This window comes from Sus scrofa, chromosome 14 (genome assembly GCF_054392235.1).
Source record: "Sus scrofa isolate SSC_HxYL_T2T_F1_AM1 chromosome 14, Sscrofa_HxYL_maternal_Yorkshire_Landrace_v2.0, whole genome shotgun sequence".
Classification (NCBI taxonomy): domain Eukaryota; kingdom Metazoa; phylum Chordata; class Mammalia; order Artiodactyla; family Suidae; genus Sus; species Sus scrofa.
In genome coordinates, this window is record NC_139396.1 from 88,828,521 (window position 1) to 88,841,850 (window position 13,330).

Below are 13,330 nucleotides of genomic sequence, written 5' to 3' on the forward strand. Positions count from 1 at the left end.
ACAGTAACGTCAGCATCACCTGGTGACTTGTTAGAAATGTAAAATTTCAGGCCTGCTCCTCAGATCCACTGAATGAGAACTACAGGGATAGGGTCTAGCAACCTGTGTTATATCAAGCTCTCCAGGAAATCCCAATGTATGCTAAAACATGAGAAGCACTGACTTAGAATTTGAGGTTACTACAAGGGCTACCTATAGTTTATTGGATGTGTCGAAACCATCAATGAAAAGTTTTCAGGACTCTAAGGACTAAACAAATTGTAAATAATAATGCATCATAAATCCAAGGTAACACTGTGAACAGAGCTCTAACTTCCTTTCAATTCTCAAAACCACATTACCACCGCTTGTGAGTCATGGACAACACCCTTTGAGCAGAGTACAAATAACTGTGCTGTCATTACGTACCAGGCAGGGAACGAAGGTAGAAATCCTTTTTCTTAAGAGTTGGCAATTCTGTGCCAAAATATGTTTCTTGGAACAATTTAGTGGCACAAATCAGCAACTAAGTGGCACAGTTCAGAACAGAATTTGCCAGTCTAGGTCACAGATGCTGCCCCAGTTTACTGAAGTATAGGATCGTAAGGTTGTGTGTTTATATAGATAGAATACAAGTACATATTGTTTACTGCCTTGTGAGGCTTTGACTAGAATGATTAGTGAACTAAGCTTCTTACAGGATTACTTTTGCCCACCATTTGGAGAAAACAAGGCTATTCTCTTTCCTCTCTTTCACCAAAGTATAAGCAGCAGAGAGACATTTACATGCATGGACTCTCTGTGGTAATAGTGATTGCCTCCCAGGGAGATGAGATGAGGGCAAATCAAACAGGCTAAATTTTCACTGTGAACTATTTCATGCTATTGAACTTTAAAAAGCTGTGTACTATTTGAAGTTTAAAAAAAATGATATGAATGCATTACATATTCAAAAGAAAAAATATGTAAAAACAGCTTTCTCAGCAAATAATACTGGAATAACTGACATCCATATGCAAGAAACTGAACCTTGGTCCGTACTTTGCACTAATACACAAAAGTTTACCGAAAAATGGATGATCTTGATGTAAGACTAACAGCTATAAAGCTTCTAGAAGAAAATATAAGAGAAAGTCTTTGAGATCTTCAGCTAGGCAGAATTTTTGCAGATACAACAATGAAAGTATAATACATCAAAGAAAAATGATGAACTGAACTTCATTAAAATTTAAAAAAACGTGTGCTCTCTGGAAGACACCGTTACCAATACAGAAGGATAAGCCACAGACTGGGAGAATACATGTGCAAAAGCTTATAAGTAGAGCAGATAAAGACACTCAAAACACGGTAAGAGAAAAAGGGAACTTAATTACAAAAATGGACACACACATGTGTATATGGTGTGTGTATATAAATATATATGTATATATATTTATTTAAATGCATTGCAAATATTTCTCTCACTCTATGGATTATATTTTCACTCTCTTTTTCTTTTCTCTTTTTGACAGCGTCTGCTGCATACAGGTTCCCAGGCCAGGGATGAAACCTGTGTCATAGCAGTGACAACACTGGATCCTTAACCTACCGTACCACCTGGGGACGCCACATTTTCACTCTCTTTTTTACCTTTTTCGGCCTCCCTACCACATATGGAAGTTTCTGGGCCAGGGACTGAATCTGAACTGGAGCTGTAACCTATGCTACAGCTGTAGCAATGCCAGGATTGAACTGGTGCCTCCAAAGAAACCAGCTGGATCATTTACCCACTGCACCACAGCAGTAACTCCCACATTTTCACCCTTTAAAAAGTGCCTTTAAATGAACAGAAATTTGTCTATGGCCATACCACCCTAAGTGCGCCCAATCTCATCTAAATAAATAGAAACTTTTAACTGCAATGTATTCCTATCCATTTTGAACAAAAGTAGACAAATATTTGAATATACACATACAAAATTAGATTTACAGATGGCAAATAAGCACATAAAAAGATGTTCAACATATTTAGCTATGAAAATGTAAATAAAACGATAACAATGCATGCTTATTTAAAGTCCTTAAAAACAAAACTGATAGTAAATAGAGGAAACCAAACTCACGTATACTGCTTTGGGGAATGGAAAATAATACAACCGCCAGGCTGGCAGTGTCTTAAAAGGTTAACCATACACTTTATTGTGTCACTAGGTAATCCCATTAACTCAGCTGAAATGAACAACTATGTTTATACAAAGACTTGTATGTGAAAGTTTATAGTGGCTTTATTATTTGTCTCAAACTGAAAGTAATCTGAGTATTTTTAAATTGGTGTATTTTTTTAAGTGATACATTTATACAATAAAAAACTACCCAGCAATTAAAAAAAAAAAAAAACTTCTGATATATACAACATGGATGAAACTCAAATGCACTGAAAGCCAGACTCAAAGGGTAAGAAAACAGGTATGTGGTTGTAGGAATGTCAGGTAGAAGAGGTTGACTAAAGGAGGGGGAAGTTGGGGAAGCAGGGAGGAATATTGTGGAGAAATAGAAATGTTCTTTAGTATGTGCTGTTACTTAACTACGTATTTGTTGAAACTTAAAGAACTGTACATTAAAAAGAATACATTTACTCTGTGAAAATTATACCTAAAAATATGCACTGTTCAGTTTAAGAAAACGGATACTAAATATGTGAATAAGGATTTTCAAGGGAACCTGTTTTATATTATCAAATAAGTGTTCCTATTTACAAAAAGATTTATTGTATTCTTTTTTTTTTATTCCTAGGCTAGGGGTTGAATCAGAGCTACTGCTGCCAGCCTACGCCACAGCCACAGCAAAGCCAGATTTGAGCTGCATCTGCGACCTACACTACATTGCTGGATCCTTAGCCCACTGAACGAGGCCAGGGATTGAACCCACATCCTCATGGATAGTAGTCAGGTTTGTTTCTGCTGAGCCACAATGGGAACTCCTACTGTACTATTCTCTTAAATAGGCTGCTCCTTTGAGGGCTTATTACATTTGGATACAGATTAGATTTTCTGACAAGAGGCTAGAAAGCCAAAGAATGCTATGTGCGGTGAATTCTAATTAAAAATCATAAATGAGGAGTTCCTCTTGTGGCCCAGTGGGTTAAGAACTTGACTGTATCCATGATGTGGGTTCAATCCCTGACCTCGCTCAGTGGCTTAAGGATCCAGTGTTGCTGCAACTTGTGGCATAGGCTGCAGATGCAGCTCGGATCTGACATTGCTGTGGCCATGGTGTGGGCTGACAACTGCAGCTCTGATTTGACCTCTAGTCCAGGAACTTCCATATGCTTCAGAAGAAGCCTTTTAAAAAAATTTAAAAATTTAAAAATAAAAATCATAAATGATGCATCTCTGAAATTTTAAGTCAACACTTTAACATAAATAACATGTTCACTTAATTCACACACTTAATATAACTCTTCTCCAGAAGTTATTATAGAGAAAAAGGTCTATTTATTATGATGATGTTTATTTTATTTTATTTTTTTTTGTCTTTTCTGCTATTTCTTGGGCCGCTCCCACGGCATATGGAGGTTCCCAGGCTAGGGGGTGAATCGGAGCTGTAGCCACCGGCCTATGCCGGAGCCGCAGTAACGCGGGATCCGAGCCGCGTCTGCAACCTACACTACAGCTCACGGCAACGCCGGATCGTTAACCCACTGAGCAAGGGCAGGGACCGAACCCGCAACCTCATGGTTCCTAGTCGGATTCATTAACCACTGCGCCATGACGGGAACTCCTATGATGATGTGTTTATAATTTTACTACAATGAATGGTATTTGAAAACTAAGGATAATAAATCTAACCTTGAATTTGACATCTTAAAAACATATCTGTGTCACAAATGTTATATAGGCAATAATTGCATATAGTTATATAAAATGTAGGAAACGTTCCTTGGTAAAGTACACACTGGATACATCTCATTAACCTAGAGAACCAGCCCCGAGACAAACTAGCTTTTTGGGTTCCCAGGTTTCCTCTGCACTTTGTTACTATGAAGGCTAAGCTGGTCTGTGATAGCTTCAGTCTACTTACAGGAATCCACTGAATGCTTTCAATCGCAATCCTCCATACCCTCCATCTATTCAATGCCCTTCTTCTAGGTTCGAAACAGTCCAGCCACAGAAATAAAGATGAGGTGTTTATTTCAGTTAAATTTTATGGATCAACAGCTATAAAAATTACATACCATCTTTTAGTTTGCTAACATACACGCTATTGGTATGTTAGCAAACTAAGAAGAGGGAGGAAGTACAGTGAAAGCCTGGAATTATAGAAGAGTCTAGCCAAAAACTCATTCTACTCATACTTGGTACCCTAGAAAAATGTACCATCTCCAAGTCCTGATATTGCCCTCTCCTACTAAGTCTCAACTGTTGAGAACTGAGTATATATAGTATCTCTCTTTTTTTCCCTAAAAAGTCTTTAAAGCTAGATTTTAATCCACCAAACTACAGACAAAAAAAATGGAAAATTGGCTCATGTTAAGGCAAAGTAAACTCTCAAAGCGTTTAACTGTGTCAGACCTCATCAAGCACTGGAAAACAGTTTTGGTGATTTCTTAATGAAGGCATAGTGATAGAGACCATTCTCTTTCTTGTGTCTTCTTTTATTTATATCTATATTCAGAACAACTTTTTTGGTTCTTTCAGTAATAGGTGTGTTAGAAATAACTTTTTACATACCTGATGAAGTGTTCCTGCTGGTAAGACAATGGCATCACCGAGGAACTGAACAAGAGTGCAGGTTTTGACTCCATATTCCTCAAGCAGTCTCTGACGAAGTTTTTTGTTCACATACCAACTTTGGTCACGTATTGGATCATGCTCTGGCAGAACTTCAAGGCCTTGTTCTTTTGAAACCTGAAATATGGATTAAAAATAAAACATTCACTCCAATTTAAGTAAATCAGGGAGTTCCCGCTGTGGCTCTGTGGTAACGAACCTGACTAGTATCCCTTGAGGATGCAGGTTCAACCTCTGGCCTCGCTCAGCTGCTTAAGGATCCAGCGCTATTGTGAGCTGTGGTGTAGGTTGCAGATGCAGCTCGGATCTCGAGTTACTGCAGCTGTGGTGTAGTCTAACAGCTACAGTTGATTCTGACTCCTCGCCTGGGAACTTCCATAAGCTGTGAGTGTACCCTCTCCCCCCAAAAAGCAAAGGAAACTGTAAATCCTGTTCAGTCAAATTTCAAATTTCTTTACAGTAACAGTCCTTTGTTTTCAGACTCTTCTGGAATGATGACTGTGCTTAGGAAAATAATATTTACAGAGTTCCCTTTGTGGCAGAGCAGACACAAATCCAACTAGTATCCACGAGGATGCGGGTTTTTGATCCCTGGCCTTGCTCAGTTAAAAAATTTAAAAAAAATTAAAAAAAAAGGAAAAGAAATAATACCAGCAACTGGAAAAGCCAAAGGATATTAAAATATTGCATACTAGTATGCTGTTAATAAAGTAAATCATGGAGTTCCCGTTGTGGCTTAGCAGGTTAGGAACCTGACATAGTGTCCATGAGGATGTGGATTTGATCCCTGGCCTCAATGGGTTAAGGATCCAGTGTTGCTGCAAGCTGCAGTGTAGGTCACAGTTGCAGCTTGGACCTGGTGTTACTGTGGCTGTAGCTAGACTAGCAGCTGCAGCTCTGATTCAACCCTTAGCCCAGGAAATTTCATATGCCACAGTTGCGGCAGGGAAAATACAATTAATAAAGTAAATCATAATCCCTTCTCACCTCCTCCTTCCACTATGAAGATTTCATCCATTTGGTTCCTTACAATTATTTCAGGAATATAGCGCAAAGATGGAGAAAAGCTTAGTTTAGTAGCTTTTTTCCAAAAGCTGAACCATTCATATTTATGTACTTCATAAACATTCTTCATCCTGCTTTTTAAGGTACGTACAAAGATATATACCTTTATATTGCTAACCTCCTAACCTTTGACAAATTAATTTCAAGAGACCCTTGGACTAACCAGTGAAGAAATCGTTTGCTTGAAAAAGCATAATTTATAATATTTTAAATTAAAAAACTGGTAGGTGATCTGGGATAAGATAGTAGTTATAGGGGCATAGCTCCTTCCCTTCACACTGACCAAAGAAAAATCTAAGTCCACTGGAAAGAAGACAGTATAAGAAGAAAAGCGGTGAGTATGGTCCCTTATAAGAAATCCCTATAAATTACAAAATTCAGAATATATTTGAGAAAAGGGTTTGAACCAGTAAAATTATTGCGTCATTTTTTAAACAAGTAAATTAAACATGTAGTTACTCAGAATTGCAGCCTAGTCAAATAAACTATGACACATTTGTTTTTATATTCCATGATATCAATCATTACTTTTAACTGACTTCTGACTCATTAACGGTTCTTTATACTAAAGGGTGAGGGAACACAAAGCAATTGAGAAGAAATTGCCATTTAAAACCCTCAACATAAAAGAAGCTTTAAAAGGAACAAGAGAAAGTGGCTTTTGATTTTCGACAACCAAAAATGCTATCCTCCTTAGTAAAAATTATTTAATCATATCATACTGCTGAATGCCAGTGAAATTACATTAAAAATTAAGTCCTTGTTCAAGGTGAAGAGATAAAACTGTTTGTAACCTAAATTATACCTTCTGAAGAAATTCCCTTATCTTGTCAACATCTTTCCCAGCATAAATATGCCACAGAGCACCAGGTATTTCACTTGAGTCCTTCAATCGTTTTCTTAAAATGTCATCCAAATCTTCTTCCTCAAATTTTTTTAGTATTCCTGAAACACAGAATATTTTCAAACTTCTCAGTAAAGACTACTAGAAAGCCAAGTCTCCCAAAACTGATCAGAGTAGCATAGTGCTTGACTGGATTGGGACTTTTAGAGAGGAGTAAACTCAAGTTATACATTTCAAAACTACAAGAGCAAAGAACACTGAATCTGCTGGAGACAGAATCAACAGTAACTTTCCCAGTTCGTTTTTTTTCTGTAAATCAAGGAACTAGAATTAAGAGCTCAAAAGTTTTTACTCAAACTTAACCAACTTTCTTCCAGTCCCAAAGGTGTTGTCATAATGTTTTATACTCATACAGCATTTCATAACTTACAAAGGATTTTTATGGCTACTAATATGGTAGGTAAGGATCAGAACCTCTATTTTATACTTGAGCAAAAAGGTTTAGTGAGGTCATATGGTAGTTCTATATTAGTTTTCTGAGGAACCTTCATACTCTTCCACAATGGTGTACCAATTTACATTCCCACCAACAGTGCAGGAGGATACCCTTTTCTCCACACCCTCTCCAGCATTTGCTATTTGTAGACTTGTTAATAATGGCCATTCTGACCTGTGTGAGGTGATACCTCATTGTAGTTTTGATTTGCATTTCTCTAATAATTAGTGAGGCTGAGCATTTTTTCATATGTCTATGGGCCATCTGTATGTCTTCTTTGGAGAAATGTCTATTCATGTTTTCTGCCCATTTTTTGATTGGGTTGTTTGTCTTTTTGTTGTTGAATTGTATGATTTGTTTGTGTATTTTGGAGATTAAGCCCTGTCAGTTATATTGTTTGCAACCAATTTCTCCCATTCTGTAGGTTTTATTTTCGTTCTGTGCAGAAGCTTGTAAGTTTGATCAGGCCCCACTGCTTTATTTTAGTTTTTCTTTCTACTGCTTTGGCAGACTGACCTGCAAAAACATTTGCACAATATATGTCAGAGACTGTTTTGCCTATGTTCTCTTCTAAGAGTATTGTCTTACATTTAAGTCTTTTATTTTTTCTTTTCTAGGGCTGTACCTGCAGCGTATGGAGGTTCCCAGGCTAGGGGTCGAATTAGAGCTGTAGCTGCCAGCCTACGCCAGAGTCATAGCATTGCCAGATCCAAGCCGCGTCTGTGACTCATACCACAACTCATGGCAATGCCGGATCCTTAACCCACTGAGTGAGGCCAGGGATCGAACCTGCAACCTCATGGTTCCTAGTCGGATTAATTTCTGCTGCGCCACGACAGGAAATCCACATTTAAGTCTTTATTAAACCATTTTGAATAAAACAGTATGGAGGTTCCCCAGAAAAATAAAAATAGAATTACCATGTGATCCACTCCTGGACATATAACCAGACAAAACTATAATTCAAAAAGATACATGCGCCTTTATGTTCATAGCAGCACTATTTACAATAGCTAAGAGATGGAAACAACCTAAATGTCCATCAACAGATGAATGGATTTAAAAAGATGTGGTACGTATATACAACAGAATACTACTCAGCCATAAAAAAGAAAGAATGCCATTTGAAGCATCAGGGATGCAATGAGAGATCCTCATACTAAATAAAGTTCAGTCAAAAAGAGAAAGATAAGTATCACTTATATGTGTAATCTAAAATATGCACAAATGAACCTAATTGCAAAATAGAAACAGACATGAAGAAGAGACTTGTGGTTGCCAAGGGGGAGAAGGGAGGGAGTGGGATGAACTGGGAGTTTGGGATTGGTAGATGGAAACAATTACACTTATTTATTTTTTAATCAATTACATTTAGAATGGATAAATAACAAGGTCTTACTGTACAGCACAGGGAATTAATTATAATCACTTTCCTGGGATGGACCATGATGGAAAAGATTAAAAACATATATATATATACACATATACATACACATATACATATATATACATATATATATACACATACACATATACATAGATATACATATACATATATATATATATATATATGAGACTGAGTCACTTTGCTGTACAGGAGAAACTGGCACAACATGGTAAATCAACAACTAACTTTAATACAGAAAATAAAAATATTAAAAAATTTTTAAAAACGGTCCAATGAGGAGTTCATATCGTGGATCAGTGGTTAACCAATCTGACTAGGAATCATGACGTTGCAGGTTCCATCCCTGGCCCCGTTCAGTGGTTTAAGGATCCGGCATTGCCGTGAGCAATGGCGTAGATTGCAGACTCGGCTTGGATCCCGCGTTGCTGTGGTTCTGGTGTAGGCCAGCGGCCACAGCTCCGATTCGACCCCTAGCCTGGGAACCTCCCTATGCCACAGGTATGGCCCTAGAAAAGACAAAAAGACCAAAAATTGGGTCCAGTGAGAAGGGATTTGTTCATTACCCTGACTAACAATAAATGGTAGAGCAAAATGTCTCCCAACTAATTTCTGGGAATTCTCATTTAAGACTCCTGATTTCACTACAATGAACTGCTTTTTTTAGGAGAAAAGGAAATATATTGCCTGCTACAAAGAATATATCAGATGGTTCTTAATTTGTGACAGTGAAATCACGAGAAAGATGGTTGCTGGAGGAAAGAAAATTTGTTCTTTCATGAAGACCTAGGGGGAGATGACAATCTGAGGGAAGGAAGGATGGAGAGAGGAATTTGTCAGAGAAACAAGGAGGTATGAGAGCTATTGTACGTGGAAGGAAAAAAGCATGTGCTTTAAGTAGGTTAGTATTTCCTGATGTGTTTTAAGTATTATTTTAATACTAAAACATTCCTTTTTTTGTGACCCACCTATAAAAATTGGCAAAAACTTTGAAGAAATACAAAGAATTAAAAAGCTGATGACTTTTTCTCAGAAGACCAAATATTATGCTGGGAATGAGGGAAGGGAGGTGTGTAGGAACAAAGATGAAGAAATTCCCAGCATTTAAAGAATGGAAGCAAATTAGAGGAGAAAAGCAGATGTAACCTCTATATTGTACACTAAGTGCTACAAGGAATGATTTGAACTAAGTACAATTAGGTACAAAAGAGATACACCTCAGTATCTGCAGGATATTGGTCCTAGGACCATCCATCCCCAAACCTGGCAGATACCAAATCCACGGAAGTTTAAAATATATAAAATGGTATATATTGTGTTTGCACATAACCCATACACTTTCCTCCCTCACCCTGTATGCCTTTAGATAACTTATAATATCTAATACAATGTAAATGATACGTAAACAGTTGTTGGCCACAGAAAATTCCTTTTGCTTTTTTTTTATTTTTGTTTTGGCCACCCCGCAGCACGTGGAGTTCCTGGTCCAGGGATCAGATCCGAGCCACAATCGCGAACCAATGCAGGATCCTTAACCCACTGTGCCAGGCTGGGGATCAAACCCAAGTCCTAGTGCTCTGAAGATGTTGCCAATCGTTGCGCCACAGCAGGAGCTCCCCCTTTTGCTTTTTGAAAGCGAGCACACAGCAAGTTCAAGTTCTGCTTTTTGAAACTAAATGGAATTTTGTTTTTCCTGATTACTTTTTATCTTTGGTTGCAGATGTAGAACTTGCACATACAGAGGGCCAACAGTTACTCCGTGGCACCACAGACTTTGGAGGGATAAGTAATTTGAACCAAAGGCTCGATTTGACCTCTAGCCTGGGAACTGCCACATGTCAAAGGTGCAGCCCTAAAATAAAAAGCAAAAGCAAAATAAACCAAAAAAAAAAAAAGCAAAGGTCACACATTTCTGTGCTAGAGCTGAGACTATAAGTCAAGTGTGCCTGACTCAAATCCTTGGGAAAGGAGGAGGTAAGGGTTTTTATCAATACAGTCAGTTAAGGAAGCTGAGAAACTATGAGTTCCTGTAGTTTGGAGGGAACTTAGATTGTGTATTATAGAAGCTGTCAAATACACACAGAAGTTGAGTGAAAGCTATAATAAGCCCTGAAATCCTGAGAACCTAGCCACGAGGCTGCAGATACATTCTGGGCTCTAGAAACTGGCAGTTGAAAATCACGTACGGAATTTTACAGGAAGGGCATATAAAATAGAAAAAGTAGAGAAACAAGTCCTTAACTCTAGCAAAGTCTGTAACTCCTTTGGGGGTGCAGAAGCAGGGGAGTGGTGTTACTAAGGCCGAGCGCAGTATTTGAAAAAGAGGCAGTGATTAGCAGTGCCATGTATTAAGACGGTATAAACAATAAAAGGACCAGAAAGAAACCATTATACTGAACAGCGACTGTCAGTAAGAACAACAACAACAGCAACAGTAACTTCCGTGGGGAAGTAGGTAGAGGCCGACCTACACTGAGTTGAAATATGAAAGGGAGATGATAGACACAGCAAAGTGTGTTATGAGGGTAGGAACAACAGGATGATGCAAGGAAGATAAAGGTTTGAAGGGGGCTTTTTGAGAAAGGAAAATAGTCTAAAGTTTGTTCCTACTCTGAGAAAAGAAGCCAGGGGAAAAAGTGTAACAACCCATGTCTTATTTATAAATAAGGAAATTATAGATGGAACACTTTCGGAAAGAAACCCAGAGGACAGAATCTGAAACTTATACAAGCATAGAGAAGGCCCTTTCTCTCTGGTACTAGAAGAGAAAAAAAGAATGCCTGAGGCACAAACATACCTTAATCTTCAGTGATCCAGGGCTTAGTTTCTATTCTTCAGTAAATGTTTATAAGTGGGCTTACCAGTTTACTTTCATAAATCCAATATTTAATAACAGGTAAGAAGCAAACAAAAAAGCCAGGTAGGTTAATCACGCTTCAATTAACAAACATCAGGTATGCCTATATCCACTGCAATTTTGGAAGGACTCTTTTATGTTAACTCAGAGGCTGACATTCTGGATACTACTACTGTGTGGGGTTATTCAACTGTTATTCCAAAGACCACTATTTTTTAAGTTTCTTTACCTGCTTTTGAAAGAATGCCATTTCCTTTTGCTATGCCAACATAGACTAGAATATTTACAACATCAGAAACTTCAACATGTAGATTTGTTGTTCCAATATCATGATCTTTGGCAGCAGCTACACCTGTGTATAAAATAAATTTTTACTTAACAGAATACTATATCCTAGATATTCCCCCTCCAATTAGCTCTATAAGGAAAACCTGTTATTTATAATTTGAATTTTAGTCTGCTTATTCCAAAGCCTGATGACAAAACCCCACAATCCAAGAAAAGTCCTATAAAAAGCAAATTAGTAGAAAATGTAACTGTATTTTACAAGGAATTAACAGGTACTTAACTATATACTGGCTCTTAATTCCTAATATGCACTGCTTGGTTTCAATGGATTATTACAGGAACAGATTTAGTAGAATCTAAAATGATTAGATAATTTGTCTTTGGATATAAGTTGAAATTCTATATATTCCAACTTGATAGAAATACAAATATAGGAGTTCCTGTTGTGGCTCATCATAACGAATCCGACTAGCATCCATGAGGACGTGGGTTCGATCCCTAGCCCTGCTCAGTGAGTTAAGGATCTGGCGTTGCCATCAGCTGGGGTGTAGGTCACAGATGCAGCTGAGATCTGGTGTTGCTGTGGCTGTGGGGTAGGCCTGCAGCTGCAGCTCTGATTTGAACCCTAGTCTGGGAACTTCCATATGCTGCAGCTACGGCCCTAAAGACAAAAAAGAAATACAAATATGTACCTACCATAAGCACTGCACAACCTAGGTCCCAGATCAGGGCGTACAAAAAATCCTGGCAAATGAGAGGCCAAATTGAATTTTCCTTCTGGATTACAATATTCTGGCAATGGCAAGCTTTTTAAAAGATCTTCATATCTGAAGAATAACAACATTGACTTCTTTTGAATAAAGATTTACATTTTTATGTGTTTTCAAACATATAATGTTCAAGTTGTACACAGACTAACTTTTCTTAAGCCCTTTAACAGGTAACACTTTCCCTGACTTCATTTAAAGTTTAAATGAATATATAATATATGGATAAGAAAAGAACAGAAGTGACACTGATAAAACACAATTCTGCTTCCCTAATCATAGCACATTTAAAGCACCAAGAGAAGGGAGGTCCCAAATGGGACTCCTGTTTTTTGACAGGAGCATTCTTTCCTTTACTGCCTAACATTCTTCCCCCTGCTGAGACTGTAGGGTCAGTCCTTTTTAAAAATTATTATTATTTATTTTTAATTGAGGAAGATATTAATTAAGGCTCACATCTGTAGCTCCTTATTCCACTTCTGGGGATAATCTCAATCCAACCTCAAAAAGCCAAGAGTCCAAATAACAAGTACAAAAAGATATACCTTGCTGGCATCATAGTCTTGAAGTCTTCTCCTGAAGGGCAATCTTTTAATTTTAAAACAACTGTTTCTCCACTTTTCGCTTTTTGCCGTTCTGTAAGAATGCGATTGATTATTAAAAAAATAGCCTCTTTTTATTTTTATTGTTTGGAGATAAAGGAAGAAATGTAAAATGAATGAATACTTCAACCATTGTATAGAAGGTACTTAATGAATGCTTGCTTACAGACTTTCATTTCTTATGTATTTATGTAGTATTAGGACGTGTTCCTTACATCATAGATACCTGCTAACATCACCAAAAATTCTTTTAAAAAA

At 37.6% G+C, this 13,330-nt stretch overlaps 2 protein-coding genes and 1 long non-coding RNA gene across 39 annotated transcripts in view; 2 read left to right on the forward strand and 1 right to left on the reverse strand.

Moving 5' to 3' along the window:
* Positions 1-13,330, forward strand: part of ZNF365 (zinc finger protein 365) — an 831,894-nt gene that overhangs the window by 786,708 nt on the left and 31,856 nt on the right. The window lies entirely within an intron of this gene.
* The window catches only part of LOC102165048 (uncharacterized), a 1,242,341-nt gene that overhangs the window by 124,065 nt on the left and 1,104,946 nt on the right, over positions 1-13,330 (forward strand). The gene's annotated exons all lie outside the window — the stretch shown is intronic.
* The window catches only part of JMJD1C (jumonji domain containing 1C), a 325,118-nt gene that overhangs the window by 5,167 nt on the left and 306,621 nt on the right, over positions 1-13,330 (reverse strand). For all 37 annotated transcript variants that reach the window (XM_021073670.2, XM_021073664.2, XM_021073659.2 and 34 more), the window contains 5 exons: positions 13,016-13,106; positions 12,400-12,530; positions 11,645-11,767; positions 6,619-6,758; positions 4,689-4,865 (listed from right to left, as the gene is read on the reverse strand). In XM_021073670.2, the coding sequence (XP_020929329.2) occupies positions 4,689-4,865; positions 6,619-6,758; positions 11,645-11,767; positions 12,400-12,530; positions 13,016-13,106 (662 nt within the window). The remainder of the gene's footprint in view (positions 1-4,688; positions 4,866-6,618; positions 6,759-11,644; positions 11,768-12,399; positions 12,531-13,015; positions 13,107-13,330) is intronic.